At 39.7% G+C, this 21,998-nt stretch overlaps 1 protein-coding gene across 2 annotated transcripts in view; it reads right to left on the bottom strand.

The window, feature by feature from the left end:
- The window catches only part of CRBN (cereblon), a 30,709-nt gene extending 11,956 nt beyond the window's left edge, over positions 1 to 18,753 (bottom strand). Inside the window, exons 1-5 of one of the 2 annotated variants that reach the window (XM_054978492.1) lie at positions 18,681 to 18,753; positions 8,169 to 8,281; positions 6,799 to 7,001; positions 5,803 to 5,952; positions 674 to 836 (exon numbers count right to left, since the gene is read on the bottom strand). In XM_054978492.1, the coding sequence (XP_054834467.1) occupies positions 674 to 836; positions 5,803 to 5,952; positions 6,799 to 7,001; positions 8,169 to 8,281; positions 18,681 to 18,747 (696 nt within the window). In that variant the 5' untranslated portion in view covers positions 18,748 to 18,753. The remainder of the gene's footprint in view (positions 1 to 673; positions 837 to 5,802; positions 5,953 to 6,798; positions 7,002 to 8,168; positions 8,282 to 18,680) is intronic. The other variant, XM_054978493.1, reaches the window with a different exon arrangement.
- Between the last annotated feature and the right edge of the window lie 3,245 nt (positions 18,754 to 21,998).

Raw genomic sequence — 21,998 nt, 5'->3', positions numbered from 1 at the left:
GCACTAGAAAACCTTCAGTACGAATGGCACTTTAATTGTGTAAATCCACACGTTACACTCTCATAAGAGAACGAGGCAAGAAGGTCAAAGATTAAAAGAATAAGATTTAGGTCCAGTAGCATCCACCTAAAACTATCTTTAAATATTAAAGGCAGCACCATCTACTAGCCTGCCCACAAATCTACCCATACAATCCATATGGAGGAAATCACATACTGCATTTAGGTAAAAATCTTGCACAGCCAAACTGACCTAAACTAAACTTTTCTCAAGGTTAACATTACAAACAACAAAATGGATGCCTAAGCTTGACCTGACTACTGACTGTGCCTATTACATCTCTACATGGATGTAAGCCTGACCTACTTCTAGAAGGCAGAGGAACTAAAGCATTTACCTTCATAGGCATACAGACTTTGGCCTTTCAGCTTGGTCTCTATTCCCCTCCCTTCTCAACCAAGAGCAGTCAACAGGTAATTAGAATCAGCTGTGACTTATCTAACAAACTTGCAGCTTCCCATTGCAATGAACTGATAAGCCACCAAAACAAACAGCAGCAATAGAAAGAGTCTGACAGATACCATCCCAGTTTGCACATCTCTTTTTAAAAAAAGACAGATGGGATTTATATTGATTTTTGAAATGTCATATAAAAATACAATTAACTTCTGACCTTTTGATATTTCTGTCGCCATTGATGTACATGCTGATCCTGCCACGCTGTAGGCTTGGAAGAAGGGAATATGTGGCATCTGTTGCGAGATTCCAGCTGCACTGCCAACATCGTTGAAGGCAGTACTCGCTCAGGAAGGATTTGTACTTTTGCCTGCTGGATTCTGATAAAAAGATTTTATATAGGTATGAAAATCACACCCATCTGGCTTTTATGGATTGAATAAATATGGCTATTTATTCAGCCCCTTTATCCATGTAAACAAGACATCTCAAAGAAAGCATAACACAAAAGTTTAAGCTATTTCACATTATTTTCTGCATTTTATTTTTACGGTTTATGAATACTCCCTCATCCATTTTTGACATCATTGATGGTCAAATATTCCATTTCTATCATGGCTATGTTTTAGTTAACTCAATTTTGTAAGGTACCTTGACATTTAAAAAGGAGGAAATGATATTAAAACCAAACACAAGCTTACACTCTTTTCTGCCATCACAGCAAAATTCAAAACTGGATTTGGAATTTTTGAATATAATTATTTTCTCTAACAGAAAGCTTCATAGCAATGCTATGGCACTCTTTGCTATATGACTCTTGTTGGGAGTGAAAGAGGTACTATAGATGAACTGCCCCACAACTCTGTACAGATGGGTGGAAGGGGTAAGTAAAGTACAAGTTGCTTATATGCCCTTCAAAAAAAAAAAAGCTCTGTAGGAGCTATCTTTGAACTTCACAGACAAGATTGTTTTAAAAGATCCACTTTCAGCAATGCTGAGCTACATATGACAATCTCTCCACATTATTGATGGTAGTAAGTAAGCCCCCTGCCCTTAGCACCACAGAAGACTAGCAGAGAAGGATCAGGCGCTGGATCAGTGGGCTCTCAGCCGAGAGACAAGCGCCCACTGCCAGAACTGCACAGTCAAAAACAATCCCCGTATTATCAATCAGTAGAGTGGTGGGCACAGGGAGGGCACAGCAAACCAACTGGATGGGGCAGGTAATGTGTTCTGTGGCTCGAATGAGGCTCACATCCCACCACACCACCCAAATGCTTTGGGAGACTGGGAGGCATGTTTTGCCCCCACCCTCCCACTCCAGTATCACCAATCAGCTGTGTAGTGGGGCAGTGATGTTCAACAGCATGGGATCCCACAAACCGCTGGAAGGGACTTTGAGCCCGTTGTCACTGCCTGCTCTACCTAGAGAACAGAGAGTGGCAGCTAGCATGCCAGTTAACCGAGCCCCAACTAACACATTTTTTACTGTACATATGCATCTATTTAGTAAATCTATAGTCTGTCCTGCTTCATCTTACTTCACAATATGAATATCACACTGAAAATCTGTATAAGAATAAACAGAATTGCAAGCCCTTTATAATGAAGTACTGAATTGACTGCAACAATTCACTGGAAATGAAGCCAAGCTCAAGTCCTATTTAGGTAATTAATAACCAGGTTGTTTATTTTTCCAGCTACACAGTGATGTTCTTTATGTAAATGTAATTATTTTTGTATTGTTTTAGACTATACTCTCAACAAGTATTCAAGATGACTTGCAGAAGAAGAAATTTATACCCTAATTTATAACATTCAATAAAACCTATTACAAAAAAGCAGAACAAATATGTATAACATTCAATAAATTAGCACTGTAATAAAAATGGATTAATAATTGCTTAGAAATAAAATCAGTGAACTATTAAATGCAAAAATTAAATTATGAAAAGATGCAAACAAAACAAAAACCCAGCCTGCTAAACAAACATCAACAGTCCACAGCTGCCTAGGTAAAAAGGAAAAAAAATAACCTGGTGCAAAAAGGCTAGCTTTTCTGACACTAGGTGCCAGGATCATTATAGATATTACAAAGGTCATGACAAAAGTTTTTTAAAGAACAAATCAGTCTTTCATTGTATCAAAATATTTTTACAGATGCAACAGCTGCTGGCCTTAACATGTGCTGCCATCTTGTGTTCAAATACCTAAAAGTCCAGATAATTTGTTTTATTATTGAAGATGGAGCCCTAACCTGGATAGTCTGGGCAAGCCTAGTCTCTTCATATCTTAGAAGCAAAGCAGGGTCAGCCTTGGTTAGTAATTGGATGGGAGACCTCCAACAAAGATCAGGATTGCAGAGACAGGCAACAGCAAACTACTTCTGTTAATCTCTTGCCATAAAACCCCCATCAGGGGGTCGCCCTAAGCAGGGGCGGCGGGCCTATTGAGGCCAGGTAGGCGGTGGCCGCAGGCGCGGGGTGCCGGACGGAGCGCCGGAGGAGGTGCGGCGCACGGGAGCGCGCGCACCACAAAGCACCAGCCTCCTATCCCTCCCACCCCGCGCCGCTGCCGCCGCCAGCACAAGCCCCCGGCCAGGCGCAGCCACCGCGGGCAGGCATCTGCGGCGGCGCAGGCAACCGAGCGGGAGAGCTCGGAGGCCGCCCGCCACAGCAATCGGGCCGGCGGCGGCGCGTGCGCTCCCGTGATGACGTCACACGTGATGTCATCACGCAGGCTGGTGCGCACGCATGCAGGGGTGCCCGGCCAGCCAGCCGGCCGCGAGCGTGGTAAACCCTTGTGCCGCCCCTGGCCCTAAGTCAGCTACAACGTGAAAGCACTCTCCATCACTGAAGATGAAAGAGAACTGCCAAGACTTTTTTATTACATGCAACTGAACTCTCAGACAGACATCCCGCCCACCTGCGTCCCTTCCAAAGTGTGCCTCATGTTGACTCTCATACCAAATCCTCAAATTTCTTTTTGAGTAAAAATCTGAAAGATCAGAGACAGAGATGCAGAAAGAAAGAGAGAAACAGAGAAGAGCCTCAAAGGATATGGAAAGGAAAAAAGTGAAAAATGGAAAAGATTCTTAAAAACTTTAAGAATACAAAGCTATATTTGTAAACAATTTTGAACAAGAGATCTGAAGTGCTAGTAAAATAACTAAAAAAGGAAACCTGTTAAAAAAGGTTAAAAATAAAACGTTATTCTGTTTTCAAAAAGCTATCTAGAAAATATCAATACCTTACGCTGATTTCTGTTATGCATCTAGTTATGCTCTATAATAAGATTTTTCCATTCATAAAACTAGTTCTTTCTTTTAAAATAATAAAAATAATGTCTGATTTATATACCACCCTTCAGGAGAACTTAACACCCACTCAGAGCAGTTTACATAGTGTGTTATTATTATCCTCATGACAATCTCCCTGTGAGATGGATGGAGGTGAGAGAGCGCCAAGAAGCTGTGACTGACCCAAGGTCACCCAGCCGGCTTCAAGAGGAGGAGTAAGGAACAAACCTGGTTCTCCAGATTAGAATCCTGCCGCTCTTAACCGCTATACCAAACTGGTTCTCTTTAATGAAATCTAAAGATGAAAGTGTCTTCCAAACAACATGCCATAAAATCATAAAATCCCAAGTTCAGTTTACTCTAATATTAAACACCTAATGAAGTCACGTCAACTACGTTGTGCAATGTGAGTTATAATAACTTTAGTAAATAATTCCCTGAATAGACATATTACAACTTATTCCCTTCTTTAAACTAACTTGTCACAACTCATTCCAGCCTACAGTGGGGAGATACATGGAATGGGTACTGTTCATGGCAGGACTGTCTAGAGAACTCACCAGATACATGATACAAAGAATCTTAAGAAGATAAACACTCAAAAAAGTGAGTTTCAGGTGGCTAGCCACGTTGGTCTGCAGCAGAAGAGCAAAATTCAAGTTCAATAACACGTTAAAAACCAGCAAGATTCCCAAGGTATAAAATTTTGAGAGTCAAAGCTCCCTTCAAAAGAGTTTTGACTCTCGAAAGCTTATACCCCAGAAATCTTGTTGGTCTTTAAAGGAGCTGCTGGACTTCAATCTTGCTCAAAAAAGTGAGGTGACTGGACATGCAAGATTTCCTTGTTTCACATGGAATGCTATTTTTTCTGGGATAGTTTTGGTTTCTGAATCTAGAGTGCAACTTTAGCATGTCATGTTTTAATTATTCTAAGTTATTCATCGTTTAAATTACAGTTCATTGCTCTGAATCTTTCAGACAGAGAATGGCAACAAAGTTAATCCCCAGTCACATTTTCTAACTTCTATAAATGTCCTTTATAGAGTGCTACCATCAATATTCTTCCACACTAGATTTTGTTGTTTGTTTAAATCAATTCCTGGATAGGACAACTTGGAAATATTCTCTAGTTATCCTTCCCTCAGTGTTTAGGAAGGGAAGTGTGTGAGCACAAGGACATAATTTAAGCATCAATAAATAATATTTTGAGTTCTCTTGCCAGAAACTTCCACAAGTTGTTCACACATTTATATATGTAGGAGGCTTCTCCATAATCAGGAAAAAAGTAAATTTTCAAGTTCCTAGAAATAAAACTAATGCAAGTCAAGTACAAATAGTAGTATAAGCCAAGTAGACTGATCAGCTACCGGCAGTCTAATTTTACCAGGGGTTCCCAGCTTTGATGAACCTATGGGTACTTTTGGAATTCTGAACAGGTAGTAGTTGCAACAACAAAATGGCTGCCATAGGGGGGCAGATCCAATCATAAAGTGGCTTTCCTGGCAGCTGGGACCAATCACAAAAGATTAGGAATTTCCACAAAACATTAAGAGTTTCAAAGTCAAGTATCTTACTATGACACAGGCAGCCATTTCCAAATAGATGCTCCCTGCACTCACAAAAGTGGGGCCTCCTGAGTCTTCTAAAGTCCATCATACGCAAATGATTGGAATAAACCAGCATTTGCTTTGGAGACTAAGGGCCAGAAAACACAGCAGCAGGCATCATGGTGTCCAAAGGAATCATTGTGCTGCACCATCACAAACTACACTTTTATAGCTCGCTTCTAATTTGAGAAATCATATTTAAAAATGAAGCTGGCACATTTATGTGGATCACTACTGGCCAACGATTTGGTACTTTTGTGTTATGTATTTTACAGGACATAGCTATCAGTGATTTCTAGACTTTGTACCTGGTTTGTGAATAGCAATTTTAAAATATACCTGCAAAAAGGACAGCTGACAGTTTGTACGGACAAGATTATAAAAACCTGTTATCTATAACTGGTTTCCTCATTCACCAATGGAATATACATATTTTCTTACCCATCTGATTGAGTTCTTATTTCGAGCACCTTGAACCTCTGTCTTCCTATTGCTTTTACTTTAACAGTTTCAATTCCATACTCCCGTTCCTCACAGTAGGCATAAATTTCAGCAGTTGTTCCAAAATGTGCTTCTCTTTCAAGTACATTGCTTAGAAAGACAAAATAGTTATTTTTAACTACCTTCTCAACCATTTCCTTTTATCAACAATTTTCTACCAATTTTTCCATAAAATAAAATTCCAGCCTATTTTACAATCTAAAAAAATAGTAAATCTGGTAAAAGAAATATAAAAATTCATTTTATGACATTCTAGATTTGATAATGTAGACACAAAAACAATGTGTCAAACATTCAAACCAATATCAAAGATGAGGCTGATACATCATGGGATAGGCTTCCACCTTCCCCATGAATCAACTTCCGTAAGATGACGACCACTAATTTCACAGTAAGGAGCTTTAAGATGCAACCCCATGAAAATAATCACAACAGACATACATGCATGTCCTCCCACTGTATACCACTATCTTCAACACACTTTGGCTCCATTTGTCTTCTCTGTCTCAAGTTTTAGACAGTAACCTTCTAGGGATGAGGAGCCCCTCATTCTTGTACTCTGTAAAGCACCATGTATGGTGCTACATAAACAATAATAACCAAAAAACTCCTTCTCTTATATTGAAGAGAGCATATTTGTGGTTCCCTGTTTCAGCTGTTTGAGCACCAAACTAAGGGCTCTGTATGAGGATGGATTCTAACTCACTCAGGGGCTGGTAAAAAGTTTTATGTTTATAATCCACTGGGGGTTTAAATCATTTTTGATACTGAAGCATACAGAGTAACTCTTGCTCACATGGCAGAGAGTACACTGCAGCCACCAAAGAGCTTTGGACTGCAGTCAGTGAATCCTGTACCACCAATAATCTTCCATTTCCTGTTTCCCCAAATGTAGCATCAATCCCACACATCTACAAATCCTTTGAACTCTTTTACCTGTATGCAAGAACAGCAAAGGTTCTGTCTTTCTGTATTAAATTCCGCACCATGCTGACCTCTTGTGGGTGAAACAGCTGCAGAGGCAACGTCTGTCCAGGAATCAACATCACCATCACATGGGGCAAGACTGGAATCGTCTGGCAACTGTCATCATCATGAACAGTCCTCCCATGAAACTCTTCCATGTTAGATCCTAAATACTTTCAAAATTTAAAAATTAAAATGGAAATATTAAAATACAAAAAGAGAAGTCTGGGATTTGTTAACATTTTATAAATGTAAGCATTTAAGACAACAGACATAGGATGAAGAAAATAGCTAATGCTGTTCCACAAACATCTAAAAAAATACTTGTGGAAGTTTCTACAGGCCTATAATATGCAAGACTGATATGCATTCTACAGCTTGTGCTACTGCTTGGCAAAGTGTAGTTCAAAGAAGTCCAAAAAGCAGAAGAGCACCTTCCTACTTGGGTTTCATTTTTCTGCACAAGGCATAGAACTGACCCTCTATAAGTGGAAGGGTACCTCTGGCCCAACCTTGAATTATAACCATCTACAATTATAGTAACATATTCAGAATATTTAATGAAGAACCAGGCTAGAGGAAGATATGACAGGAATTTTCAAATGTGTAATGTACATTTAAGATATAGAGATAGTTAGATACAGACCACTCTTCTACATAATTTGAGGCTTGAGAAGTACTAGTACTACTAAGTTTCTGGGGAAACTGTGGGTAAATGGGAAGGTGCTATTGCCTATACCTTGCAACCTGAAAGAAGTCAGATTGTGGTAGTATAGAGCACAGAGTAACCCAAGATGCTAGGGATTATGTTCCCTACCTAATCATGAATGCTAGTACAGTCAAATTATCCAGAAGAAGCTCTTCTGGAGGGAATAAAAGCTATTAGCAGACATAAGGTTAAGTAAGTTAGACACTAAACAGAGGCTGGCTGAATTATTAGGAAAATGGTATTTAAAATATATTAAAAAGCCAGTGCTCGGCTCTTGAGGCCCTTTCTTATGGCCCCAGGAAGATACTGATTGTCTCTTTGGGGTCAGGAAGAAATTTTCCTCCAGGCCAGATTGGCCAGGTTTTTTTCACTTCCTCTGGGCATTGGGCAGGGGTCACTGGGGGACTGTAGGGGGTATAGCTGTGAATGTCCTCTATTGTGTAGGGAAATGGAGTAGATGGCCCTTGGGGTCCCTTCCAGGTCTATGTTTCTAAATTTATTTAGCAATACAAATTTGGGTGAGTTGGTCCCAGTACAGTGTTTTTCATATCAGCCCCAGATCACTGACATTTACAACCCTGCCACAGATAACAATGATGTTAATAAAAGGGTAATGCTGCAGTGCACATACCACGTGTGACGTTGGCAGACTAGTGTCAAAATTAATGATGTTTGGCTTTTCAGCGTCAGTGCTGTCTGGATCTTCAACTTCCATGTCAATATCATCTTCTTCCTCACTCTCTGCTAGAAAGGCAAAATAGAATTCATATATTTGTGTAATAAAAAAAGAAGCATTTAGCTGCCTGAAATGGTCAACACAAGTACTTTGCAGGGAAAGATAGCAAATTTCCTGCCTGCGTAGTTACTGTGATGAGTTAGGTTTTCAGTTTTTCTTCTGATAGAATATAAATAGCTCCCTTATACCAATAATATTCCTAAACTAATTGTTTATATTGGCTAAAGAAAACATTTTAACTAGAAATCTTTTGAACTAGAAATTCCTAGGGCTGAGCATGCAACTTTACTCCAAAGCACGCATAACTGAGTTTATAGCCTGTTGATTCCTCACAGTGGGTATCATCCATGGGCATTTTTATTTGCACGTTGAGCCTTTTCCTTTTAAGAGAAAATGACAAGGATTGCTGTGTACAACAGGACCCTAATAAAACAACTGGGATCTTGACACAAGCCATCCTGGCATACAGGCTCAAAATGCCATGGCTAAGACCTTTAAAAAAAAAAAGCCTAAATTAAGATTTTTAACTTTCATAAATTCAAAATTCATCAACATTTTTCAAAGTTTTCTACACAAGGGAAGCAATATCAGAACATAAGGCTGAATACAAAATGTATCTACTACTTTTTGAGATTTGTTAAAAATATCAATATATCTAATTCTCAACATGGCAAAATCTGTGAAAATGGACCAAGAACAGACAAAGCAGCTCGTTCTACGTCAGGTTTGCAGAAAAATCTGCCCCCGAATGATAGAAGTGGCACCTGCAGCTTTAAGAAACAAGTACCCTCAGTGGTCACTACTAGGCAACTATACAATATTGCAAGCCTTTAAGTCTTGGTTTCTGTCAGCAAATGGCAAGGGGAGGAAGCAGCCCTTTCCAGGGCTGTTTTTACCTTTGAAGGAGAACTTGGTGAGAATAGGGCCACCAGCAACCATTGGATTACTCACTACCACCTGACGCATAACTCACACAGGCCCAGCAGCTTGCTAACTATTCCATAGCATCTCCCACCCACACAAAATCAGTATGTATAGTGGTTAGAGTTTCAGAATAGAATATGGGAGATCCAGGTTGAAATACCCACTCTTTTGTGGAAGCTCACTGGGTTACCTTGGGCCAGCCATACATTCAGTCTTAATGTACCTCACAGGATTGTTGTGAGGAAAAAGGAGAGGAGAATGAGGTCAGCTCCTTTGGGCTCCATAGTGGAGAAAGGTGGGATATAAATGAAATAATAAATACAGCAGAAGATGGGGGGCAGACAAAAGTTTGGTTAGTGGTTGGGCAAGGAGATGGAAGCATGGAAAGGTGAGGAATAGTGTGGGGAGGAAAACACAGGGAAAAGTGAGGTAACCTCCCCCCACATGTCCTTGTGGGTTTCCCACCATGTAACAGGACCTGGCTGCCGGGAAGAATGAAGGAGGGAATGTTGAAGGGGGGGAGGAGATAAAGGTAGGTTGGCTGGTGGGTAACAAGGAAGCAGGAAAAGGAAAGAAGCTATGGGGATTTTCAGTGGAAGAAACAGACAAAATACTGGGGGAGGGGGAAATAAGTTATCCCCCGCAAGCCCTTAAATGTCCCCCACTTGCAGATGTAAACTGAAAGTAGCCTCTATAAGGATTGTTCAAAAAGTTTTGCAGAATCTATTTGAAAACATGTAAAACTGTGAACAATACAAATTAACATTTACTTTAGTCATTCTGCGAAGTCTCATTTTCTTACCCTTCAAAATTTTCTCTTTGTAGAAGTCATTTTTTTGGCCTTAAACCATATTTCATCAGCTTTCAGAGTCTCATTCTCATCATAAAAATACTTGTTATGCAGATGAGCTTTTAATTTTCTGGGCCTGTACAACTACGATGGTGCCAAGTCAGATGAATAAGGTAGATGTAGCAAGGTGTATTCATTTTGACAGCAATTGCAGTTTGAATTGCCAATCCCCTTGTAGCGATTTTCTGTTCTATTGCCGTGGAACAGAAAATCACTAACACATACAAGGGAACATTTAACAATGTTCTCCTTTTGTAATCTTCCTGCAACTATAGGTTCTTTTTAAAAAACAATAATAAAACCTTGTATATTTGTCCACCCCTATATGTACCATTCTCAGACAATCTCTTGACCTTGCATTTTTTTTGTTGGGGTGAGTCAGCATTGTTACACTCCATATTGAGTTCATCTTTGAATTACAGTGATGAACCTAGCATTCTTTCATACTAGTGATTTTGCTAAAAAATAATCTGAATATTTTGCAGCCTGTTTCATAACAGATGTCTTGTTGGTTGTTGTGGATTTTCCAGGCTGTATAGCTGTGGTCTTGGCATTGTAGTTCCTGACATTTCACCAGCATAGCATCCAGACAAGAATAAAAGAACATGAAAGACACTGCAGACTTGGCCATCTGGAAAAATCAGCAGTGGCTGAACATAGCCTAACTTAAACAGGACACAATATCCTATTCCAGGACACTAAAATACTGGACAACACTTCCAACTACTTCATCAAATTGCACAGGGAAGCCATTGAAATTCATAAGCACAATTTCAACAGGAAAGAAGAGACTTTAAGAATGAATAGAGCATGGTTTCCAGTCCTCAAAAACACCAGACTAACAAAATACTCTACATCCAACAATAGCCCTGCAGAGATTAGCATATCAAGCACCAATCCATATGCAAAAGAACCTCCTCAGGATACAGTGAAGCCTCCCTCCATTAGCATGCCACACCCTGGGAAACTCTTACAAGATGACTCAGCCCAAACCCACCTTCCTGAGTAGATATAAATTACCTGTCAACAACATCTCCACACTGTGAAACTGAGAGATCTCTGTCTTTTGGTGCTACAGCTCTGAAGATGCCAGTCACAGCTGCTGGTGAAACATCAGGAACTACAATGCCAAGACCATGGCTATACAGCCCGGAAAATCCACAACCACCATTGTTCTCCGGCCGTGAAAGCCTTTGACAATATATAGATGTCTTGTTGCACTCATTTTTATTGGTGTGTGCATTTGGAAACCCAGTGAGTTTACGCCTTACTTTTGAGAAGCTAGTCATGTAAAATTGAAACAACAGAACCAAGTCTAATGAACTCTATGTAAAAACAGAAAGTTGGTGAATCCATTCCACAGCATCATCACCATCACCATCTATTTTTGCCGCCACTGTTTCAGTTTGGGAAGCTGCAGGCCTATTCCTTCTTGGATCATCTTCAATACTATTCCTGCCAAATCAACTTCCCATCATTCATCTATCCAGCACAATAAATGATACAGCAGGTTGTAGTATATGTCTCTTATATTTAAACTTTTATAAAAATGCTTTTGACTTTTCTTTAAATGTTATTTTTTAAATTTCAGCTTCTTTCACATTAGAATTAATACAATGAAATATTATAGGAATATTTTAAAGAGATGTGCCATTTAAGAGATGTGCCAATATACCTATAATATGTATTGTGCTACCACCAGAGAAATTAGCATTGCAACAAAGCTCTTTGGCTAACACCACGTGACCTATTCTTAGTGTGGACCAGTGTTTCCCAACCTTTTTGGTCTGAAGTAACCCCTAAATTAATTTGTCAAATCCTGAGGAACCCCTACCTATAAAAATGTTTACAGGCCAGAAAAAGTTGATGTAGGGAACACAATTCAATTACTGCTAAATTATTGTCAAGAAAATGTACTGGTAAAGAATTGCTATACATATTTTGGTTTACATCGTAAGAAAAAAGTGAAGCATTTTCTTTTTTGTATTATCTATTTTGTATTATTTATTCTTTTGAAGTATCAAAATAAAGTATACTTAAACATCAAGTGAAAGTTCACATACAAAAATAAATATAACTAGAAGTTGCTTCCATTCCCTAGTATTCATTTTTTAGTTTGTCCTCTCTCATTTGCCCTGGTTTGTTACATCCATGCCCCACAAAACAAACAAAAACAAAAAACAAAAACAAAACTACACTGGAAGCAAGATGTGTCTGTGGTTACTGGGAAGAGCCATTTTTTCCATTTGATGGCATGTTAGTGTCCATGTTCTTTGATAGGTAGGTGCCACTATAAATATTCTGGCAAAAAAAATCATCTAGTTATTGTACTAGGCATAAAAGAAGAGTTACCCAAGATTAATCAATCAACTATATCAGCAGTGACTTGCCAGGTTCTGGGTCCCACGATCAAACTATAAGTACATGAACTACTGTGTTATTTGGTGACCTGTGAATATGTTTCCCCAACAACTCTTTCTTTATAGAGAAAAGTAGTATTTCTTAAGTTCATAAAAGGATAATAAATTCAGTTATAAGGAATCCCATGCCTGAATTAAGTTCAGATTAAATTTAAACCAGATGGTTTTTTTAAAAAAGAGAACATTTTTGATATAAATAAGAAAGATTTTTATTTATTTTAAAAAAATATGTCACTTCTGTTAAAGCAGTTTACAACTAAAGCATGAACAATTATCCCAAAGTCAGTGCATGCAACAAACACTAAAATGACATAATCCTCAGGCCAGAAGCAGATCATAAAACCCTAAAAGACAGAACCTTTAGTTAAAAGCCTAGGGAAAAACAAATGTTTTGGCCTGCCATAAAGGAAAGTAAAGCAGGCACCAGGTGAGTCTGCCTCCCTAGGCACCAGGGGGAGGAAATACCAAAGGCAAAGCACCACCACTGAAAAAGCCCCATCTCTAGTTGCCACCTGCCTCAACTCTGAAGGCAAAGGCACAGAGAACAGGAATTGAAAGGCAGATTTTAACAGGTGGACTGTATAGTATGGGAGGAGATGGTCATTCTGGTACCCAGGTCCCAAGCTATTCCAGTTCTTAAAGGTAAGAACCAGTGTTCTGAACTGTGCCCAGAGCCAGATGGAGAGCCAGTACAGATCTTTCAGCCCAAGGATGACATGATCCCACTATAATAACCTTGGCCTCCCTACTAAGATATGACACTTTTCAATTTGAAATATCTTGTTTTGGATTAAAGAAAAATTGCCCACTGTCTGTGTGGATGTACACACACACATACACAGAGTACTACTGGGGCTTGCTTTCACTTAACAAGGTTCAGGCAACCAATTGCTTTTGAATTACATACTTCAACAGCACAATGACCGCTGTAACAGCTGTAACTCTGCCCACACTGTAGTTCACTGCAATTACATCACAAAATATATATGGACCTTTTAAATTAAGGTAGGCACACTTTTTTCATTACATGACACAGTTCTATCACTGCTTGAAATGGCAGTCCTGCAACAGTCACTTGTCCCTTCTGCCAAGGCTCTCCACCACTGACCTCAAGAGATTTTCTAACCCATGATGATGCTTAACTTGCTTTGGTACCTCTCTATCTATAAACATGAATGGTATTAGCACACAGCAGGATATACTGTATTTGGTTTAAAGAATTACAACAATCAAACTGACATTTCTTTACTATCCTGCTACAACTACATTCCTAGTTCTCCTTCGGTTTCTATAAATGCTCTTCTAATACAATCTGGATAGTGTTTTTCATAGGAGTTACAATACAGCTGATCATTATCAGTTTTTCACTTTCCCATGAATATTTTATCAAGCTGTGTCAGCTTTTACTACATTTTCTTGCACAATGTCCACTTAGAGGCAGAAATCTTGTTCTATTTTACCTACAATCAATTGTAAAGCTTTTTTTCCCTCTCTCTCTCCATTACCTATTTTTTTAAAAAATAGCTGTTATTTACTTTTAGCACTAGCCTTCATTTTTAAGTCCAACTCATGACTACTCCATTTTCACTTATTTCTGCAAGAAAAGAAAACAGCCAAACTGTGCTGAATGTTGGTTGAGAGAGCCTAAAAGCCGTGAAGAGTGATGACTCATTTTACTGCAGTGGCACAATGGAAAAAACCAAGAGACCATTGTTCTAGTCTTATTAATCCGCGATACAAATACATATTGAGAAAGCCATAACATACTTTTCCCATTTGAAGATGGAAATTGCATACATTTGTGGTTTCTTAATTCAAAGCAACCATACAAAATAATGCATTTTATTTACATTTGTCACATTTATCTTTTCAGGCCAAGGAATTCATTAGCTGACATTCTAGCAATACGAAAGTGCTATAATAATAAAGTCTTTCATTTACATTCTTTACTGGACGTATATGATAACCTTGACTTAAAGCCAGGACCATTAATGAATGGCATTAAATTAACATTCTAGTTTTCTAGTCTATAGTCATGTCATGGTTTTGTCTGAGAGAGAGCAAAAAGTTTTTGTCCAGTCCAGTGGCTTTCAGTTTGGGGGGTTCTAATCTTTAACTGGGATGCATACCTAAAATAAGTAACACTAACACTATCATTTGCTTTCTTTTTTTTAAAAGAAAGGAAAAACAAACGAACATGGGAAAGAGAAGGGAGAAAAATAAAGAGATGGAGGTGCGGGGAGGAAAACTTAAAAATGGTTTCCATTGATTGCTATGAATCTAGTACAGCTCTATGCCCCAAGACTGAATCCATCCACATATTTACTCCACACAGATTGACTTGAACAATTTAACAATCAGCAGTGAGATAACAAAGTGCACGTCACATAAGGTGATTGCAAGCAAAACATAACACAAGACTGAAAAATAAACTCAGTAAGAAAGGGAGATTATAAAATAAATAAATAAAACAATCCAGAGAAAGCCAGCCTCCCACATCCCTTACTCCCATCCAAATGGATTTATAAAATCATGTTATTTAATAAAGGTACATGAACATTTCTTCTAAATCATTACACCAATATTAAGGAGTTTCACTTTACATAAATCCTGACTTAACCTGCTAGCATTTTACAAGAAAATGTTTGCAGTTGCCATCTTATTTCTTTCAGTTTCCCTCAGGATCCCTTATCCCACAGTATCTATGCAAGTCAGCCTACTGCTGTTGATTAAAGAGTTAACACAAAATCCATTCATCCTGCTCATTTCATCTCCAATTTCCCTTTCAATAAACAGAGGCCAGCCATTTCTAATCTATAATGCTTGCAGTCACCAAAATAGCTAGTTCACAATTTTGTCTGAACCACTCCTATATACTGGAAAATTGATCATAGAATATATTATCGCTAACTCCGATAAACATGCAGTAAGGCATTGTTCTGAGAAGCAGACACTTGATTTTCAACCTAATCATGTTATTTTAACTTCTGGGAGTATTTTGATCTACATTTTTAATTTAATTACATCAGATAATCCATTAAGGCGTTATAACTCTGCAATACATAGGTAAGCATATTTATCATGTGTTTTAAGGAGGAGAACAAACAAGGTGTTATGTCAAAAGACAAATATGCCCTTAAGTGCTAAGGAATGAACAATGATTTGTTTTTGCAGTTTTAAGTGAGAAAACAAAGGATGATCCAAAAACACTTACAACAGAGGCATTATCACAGTGACCCTGCTGTAGATCCACAGCCAACTATGGCATAACACGGGTGATGCTTTCTGAAGAAAGTTGGCAGAACAAGCAAAGCAAAAAAAGTCAGGAGACAGCCCTGCCCAAGAGCAGCTGCAAATCCCACACAGATTGTATCAAACGTATTTTATTTATTTACATCCCACTTTTCTCCCCAAAGGGGATGCAAAACCGCTTTCATAAATATCCTTGCCTTCATTTTATGCTCACAACAACCCTGTGAGCTTTCATGGCAGAGTGAAGGTTCAAACCTGGATCTCTCAGATCCTATCCCAACACTCTAACCACTACACCACAAGGGCTTTCAATTATAGTATATATTCTTGTCTTAACAAAGATAATTTGTTCAGGCATTCAAATACATGAATTCCACTTCTTTTCCAACAGCCATACTCTACCATATTTGTATAAACAGATAATGCTCTATTTTCCAATTAGAGGCAGACAAAACCATCTATTTGCCCCATTTCCTATTCTGAATGATGCAAGAATCTAGCTTATCCCTATTTTTTATCTGCATTCATTTTTTTAGCTGCCCCATGTTCAAAAAACACCCACTACTCTATAGCTCCATAGGACACCATTTGTTCTGTGCCACTACAAGGTTCTGTACATATAACTGAATACCCTATTTTATATAAAAGGCCAATTTTAGCAAATTTACACATTCTTTTCCTTCTGTGTCCTATTCTCAAGTCTACTTTGACTGCCTAGAAACCTTTTGTGAGGCTACAGTTTAACTGTAGAGACTGAACAGTTATCAGTGAACCACCAAGACAAACAATCACCAAAGAATTACCACTGCTTCCATTAAATTAAATATGGCCATTGCTTGACATGATTAATGTTATTATATAATTGAGTGTGAGTAGCGAGTTCCATAAAAGGCAGGCGGGGGGTGTTTGTCCACACTCTCACCTTGCTTCTTGCAATAACCAGACAGAGGCCATCAGGTATAACTGTAGCAGTATTTAATTCACAAGACAACTCAGCTGATAGAGAGAATTTCCCAGCTTGTTTGGTTTTCACTCAGTCATCCCCCCTTCTGCCTCACTTTATGCCCCTTTTATCTGCTAGCTTTGCCGACAGGCTGAGATTGCCCTATCCTTCAACAACCATGCCCTATCCTCTGAGAAGGCGGGGCTCCTCTTCCCACTCTCACACCTGTGAATCCTCAGCAGCCTTAGTCTGCCTGATTTCATGGCTACCTGTTAGCTTTCCCTTGCTCCAGAGTGTGAATTAATTCTTTAGACTCTCTTGCTGATACAGACTCCCTTCCCACTGATGATATTCCATCTGGGGTCCTGATGGCTTTGCTAATCCTGTTCCCCTCTGCCAGCCTCTCTGCTATACTGAGAAAAAACAAAGTTACCTCCACAGGAAAGAAATAATCACAGCTTTAAACTTTATTTTCTTCCCACTATTTATTTACAGGACCCCATCTGCTCTAGTATCTGTAGATACATTGTTTTCATTGTTGAGTGGTCCTGTATCGCAAACCAATCATTTCCTACCATGAAAAATCAATAATCCCTTTTAATGTTATATATTGAAACACTTCCCAATGCATGGATTTTTTTTCAAAGTGCAGCAAGATGTTGCTATTGAAAGGATAGCTCAAGGCATAAGTATAAAAAACTGTACTATCTGGTTATATACAAAGAGTGTTGGATAGTGGTTACAGTGTCAGATTAAGATCTGGGAGACTCAAATTCAAATCACCACTCTGTCAAGAAAGCTTGCTGGATGTTCTTGGGCCAGTCACACACACTCAGTCTGATTTAGCTCACAGAGCTGTGAGGATAAACTGCAGGAGAGGATAATAATGTAAGGAGAAACAGTATAAATAAAATGAAGGAAAGAGAACAATGGTTGTTGTGGGTTTTCCGGGCTGTATTGCCGTGGTCTTGGCATTGTAGTTCCTGACGTTTTGCCAGCAGCTGTGGCTGGCATCTTCAGAGGGGTAGCACCAAAAGACAGAGATCTTTCAGTGTCACCTCTGAGAGACACTGAGAGATCTCTGTCTTTTGGTGCTACCCCTCTGAAGATGCCAGCCACAGCTGCTGGCGAAACGTCAGGAACTACAATGCCAAGACCACGGCAATACAGCCCGGAAAACCCACAACAACCATCGTTCTCCGGCCGTGAAAGCCTTCGACAATACATCGAAAGAGAACAATGTAAGCCATTTTGGGTATATAAGGTATGCCATCAACACAGCAGAGGAAGAAATTCCATTGGCAAAGCCTTCCCATCACCACATTTCCATTCTAGGATGAGATGTCATTTTCCCAAGTGCTGATAAATACCTAGGATCCATGCCCCAAAAGTGGCAATGCTTGCTAATTCCCCTAGAATTTGTGCTGCTGTCCATATTCAACTTCCTTTTCTTATCTGTCCTGCTTTTGTCGTCGGTATGCCATGTTCCAGTGACATTCACCACAAATCCTAGTCCTTGTTTTTCTCCCACTCCATGCCTTTAATGTTCCACGTTCCCGACATACCCTTTCTGACGGGTTGTAATGTATGTACCATCCATGCCCCTATTGTGGAACAATACGTGATCCACTGTTCCCACAAATGCCTCCCTTCCCTACCGTTTTTGTTTCTTGTCAAATATCACTCCCCCATCTCCCGGGCCCCTCTGCCCCCATTCGCTTCTCTCCCTTTGCCCCACAGCCCACCTCATCACCATAACTCCCCGGTCCTGTCAACCTAACTCCGTTCCCATTTCTCCCGCCTACCCCTCCCCTTCCTCAGGAGCCCCATTTCTTTCTCGGCGCCTCGCCACAGCGCGGCCGGTCCACCAGACGGGGCCCCTCCGCCTTTCAGCTCCTGCTTCTTGCCAGCCCCCCATGTGCCTGCCCGGTTCTCTTAATGTCATCCATTCGCCTCTCCGGTTGCGCCTTCAGGTCGCCTCTTCGTTGGTCGAGAGGCTGCGTAGGAGCGGCCATTACCGGGAATAAGCTGCAAGTGGTTCCCCATGTTGTTCTCCTGTTCTCCGCCTCCTTCGTCTGCGGCCATCGCTGTTTACCCGGAGAGGAGCCTGGGAAGGCGCCGCCGGGGGAGGGAAAAGGAGGTGCCACTTTGAAGAGACTCTCAGCCGGCCGAGGCTGCTACCCCGCAGCGGCTTCTAGTGGCCAGAGAGACAGCTCCACATCGGTCCTTCCTGGGACATGACAGAAGAAAAGTTTCTTGCTCATTCTTCTGCGCTTTTAATAGCTGCCTCACAGGCGAAGAAATGTAACTAGGGAAGCCTTCCCTCCCGCCTGCCCGTGAATTCCGACAATCGCACGCGTCTCTCAGAAGGCACTGAAGCCTTCTTAACCGTTGGTGATATTTGGGATTTCTAGTCCCCACCCCCTTCCTCTCGTTACTTTCTATACAACTTCTGAAGCGCACAAAGTGAGTTATAAATTAGGGTTCTAGTTCCAGGTTGGAAAATTCTTGGAGATTTGGGGTAGAGCCTGGGTTTGGGGAAGGGGTAATGCCCTAGAGTTCATATTCCAAAGTTGCCATTTTCTCCAGGGGAACTGATCTCTGTAGTTTAGAGAACCTCAGACCCCACTTGGAGGATGATAACCCTACAACCAGTGCCATCGCCGGCTGGGACTGGTGGTCAATAGGTGGCTCCAACCTTGAAAAAGTTATTGCTAGAGGGACTGGAGATCGAGTAAGCTGTTAGCCTCCCTAAGGTGTGTGTCTCATGCTGGGGTGGAAGTAAAGGGCCCGACCTTTCAGTCAACCCTCCACCCTTCTCTGCAACCTCCTTGCTCTCATCCCACTACATGTGCAACTGTCAGGAAGAGACCAAGCTGTATGTGCAGAAATGACTGAAACTATCACCATTACAGCTACCAAGAAGAAGAGCAAGCTGGCCATATTGGGGTGGAGGGTTGTTTCTCCCTAACCAGCTTATTCTTCTCCAGGAGCTGTCAGACTCTGATATCAGCCTGGGCCGCTGTTAACTATGCTGGAGGGAGAGCAAGAAGGCAGAGAGGTGTGCCCTTCCCATCACTCCAGATACTCTAGGACTGGTTAAGGTTCAACTGTGGTGGGAAGGAGAACTCTCCATGCTCAGAAGTAATCTTAATATGTTATTTTAAAAGGTTATAGTTATATATTTAATGCCAATAGTATATTTTTCTGTTATTGTATGTGGGTGTTTTGAGGGAAGGCACACAGGACATGCAGTACTCGTGTGGTACTTCGGGGCTGATTGTAACTGCCAATGTGGCTCTCCACTTAATAAAATGGAATAAACTGAATTTATCATGGCTGGGAAAAATTGCAGCAGTAAAAATGAATGTCTTACCACATGTGATGTTCTTGTTGCAAACTATACCAATTATCCGAGACTCCAAACAATTTGATAAATGGCAAAGGAAAATTTCAGATTTTGTGTGGGCAGGCAAGAAACCACGAGTGAAAATGAAGGTTTTACAAGATGCAAAAGAAAGAGGAGGCTTGCAACTGCCCAACATAAGACTGTACCATGAGGCAGTATGTCTTGTATGGCTGAAAGACTGGATAACGCTAAAAAATCGCAAGTTGCTGGCCCTGGAGGGACATAAAAGAATATTTGGATGGCATGCATACATGTGGTATGACAAAGTGAAAGCGGACTCTATGTTCTTGCATTATTATATTCGGAGAAGCCTCTTCACGGTCTGGAAAAAATATAAGGTGTACATGGAAGATGGAATTCCTTCATGGGTGGTTCCGTATGAAGTAATAGATCCGAGAACTGTTGATAACGAACAGCAATGCCTAACTTACAAGGAGATTACACAAATACAATATTCAAAGCTGAGAATAAAGACAGAAGAAGAATTGTCTCCTTGTTATGGATGGTTTCAGTATAGACAGATCAGAGATCTTTACAATGCGGACTGCCTGAGAGGAGGTATAAGACTAGAAAATTGGGAGTTAGAGGAAGTGATATTACAAGAAGGCAAGAAAGAAATATCTAAGATTTACAAATTACTTTTAAAATGGTTTCCAGTGGACGAAACAGTAAAAGTCCAGATGGTGAAGTGGGCAATAAATTTTCATAAAGAAATAACAATGGAGGCATGGGAGTACTTATGGAAAAATACAGTGAAGATTTCAACTTGTACGAACATTAAAGAAAATGTGTACAAAATGATTTACAGATGGTATTTAACACCAAAGAAAATTGCGCTAGGCAATACTAATATGTCAGACAAATGCTGGAAATGTAAAAAGCATGAAGGATCATTATATCATATGTGGTGGACATGTGAGGTAGCCAAACAGTACTGGGGTGAAATAATTGTTGCAATTAATGAGATTTTACAAATACAAATAAACCAGAACCCAGAACTGTTGTTACTGAACTTGGGAATGGAGGCAGTTCCAGCGCAGTATAGGACATTGTTATTTTACATGACTGTAGCGGCAAGACTTTTGTATGTGCAGAAATGGAAGACACAAGAAATACCAACTGTAGAAGATTGGATCTATAAATTGCTGTACATGGCGGAAATGGACAAATTGACAAGGAAACTTAAAGATCTTGACCTAGGACAATATATTGTTGACTGGGGGAAATTGAAACAATTTTGGGGGGGAAAAAGGGATATAAAAGGAGAACTGTGGCAGTTTGAAATTTTTTAAAAGAATAATGTTGTAATGGGAAGAGAGAAGGGATCTTACCACTTAGGGGGAATGTAATTATAATCTAAGCAAATATAATATTTAAGGGAATTTTACATTGAACATATGGGACAACGAAAATGGTTAAACAGATATATTAATGTGGTATACAGTGCGTAGTATATAGTATAAAACAATAAGGTAGCGTATCAGACATAATATTATAATATATTATGTGGTTGGGTTATATTGGGTTGTGTGCTGTGCTACATTGGTGGCATAGCATACAATCTAAGTTTTGTGATATATACTATATTGATAGTATATATATATATTTTTTTACTATTTATTTTTCATTTTACAGTTTACAATATTCATAAATACATATAACAATAATACAAGAAACAAACCTTGGAACGGTCAATAACAATAACAAAGCCAATGTAATAGACTACAAAAACAGTGCAAGGGGGAACAGTGAGGAGATATTCTCATAATATAGCTAAGAAGCTAAAAGTATTGATGTCAGCATTAGGCAGTTGATTAGTATTGTATAAGTAATTCAAAAAGGGCAACCATTGCGTAAAGAATGATGACTGATACTGTGGTTTATCAATAGAATGAAGGTGGTCTGCTATTTTTTCCATAATAAAAAT

This window comes from Eublepharis macularius, chromosome 4 (genome assembly GCF_028583425.1).
Source record: "Eublepharis macularius isolate TG4126 chromosome 4, MPM_Emac_v1.0, whole genome shotgun sequence".
In the NCBI taxonomy this organism is placed as follows: Eukaryota; Metazoa; Chordata; class Lepidosauria; order Squamata; family Eublepharidae; genus Eublepharis; species Eublepharis macularius.
The sequence above is the reverse complement of the archived record's forward strand: the minus strand, read 5'-3'. Positions and strand labels throughout refer to the sequence as shown.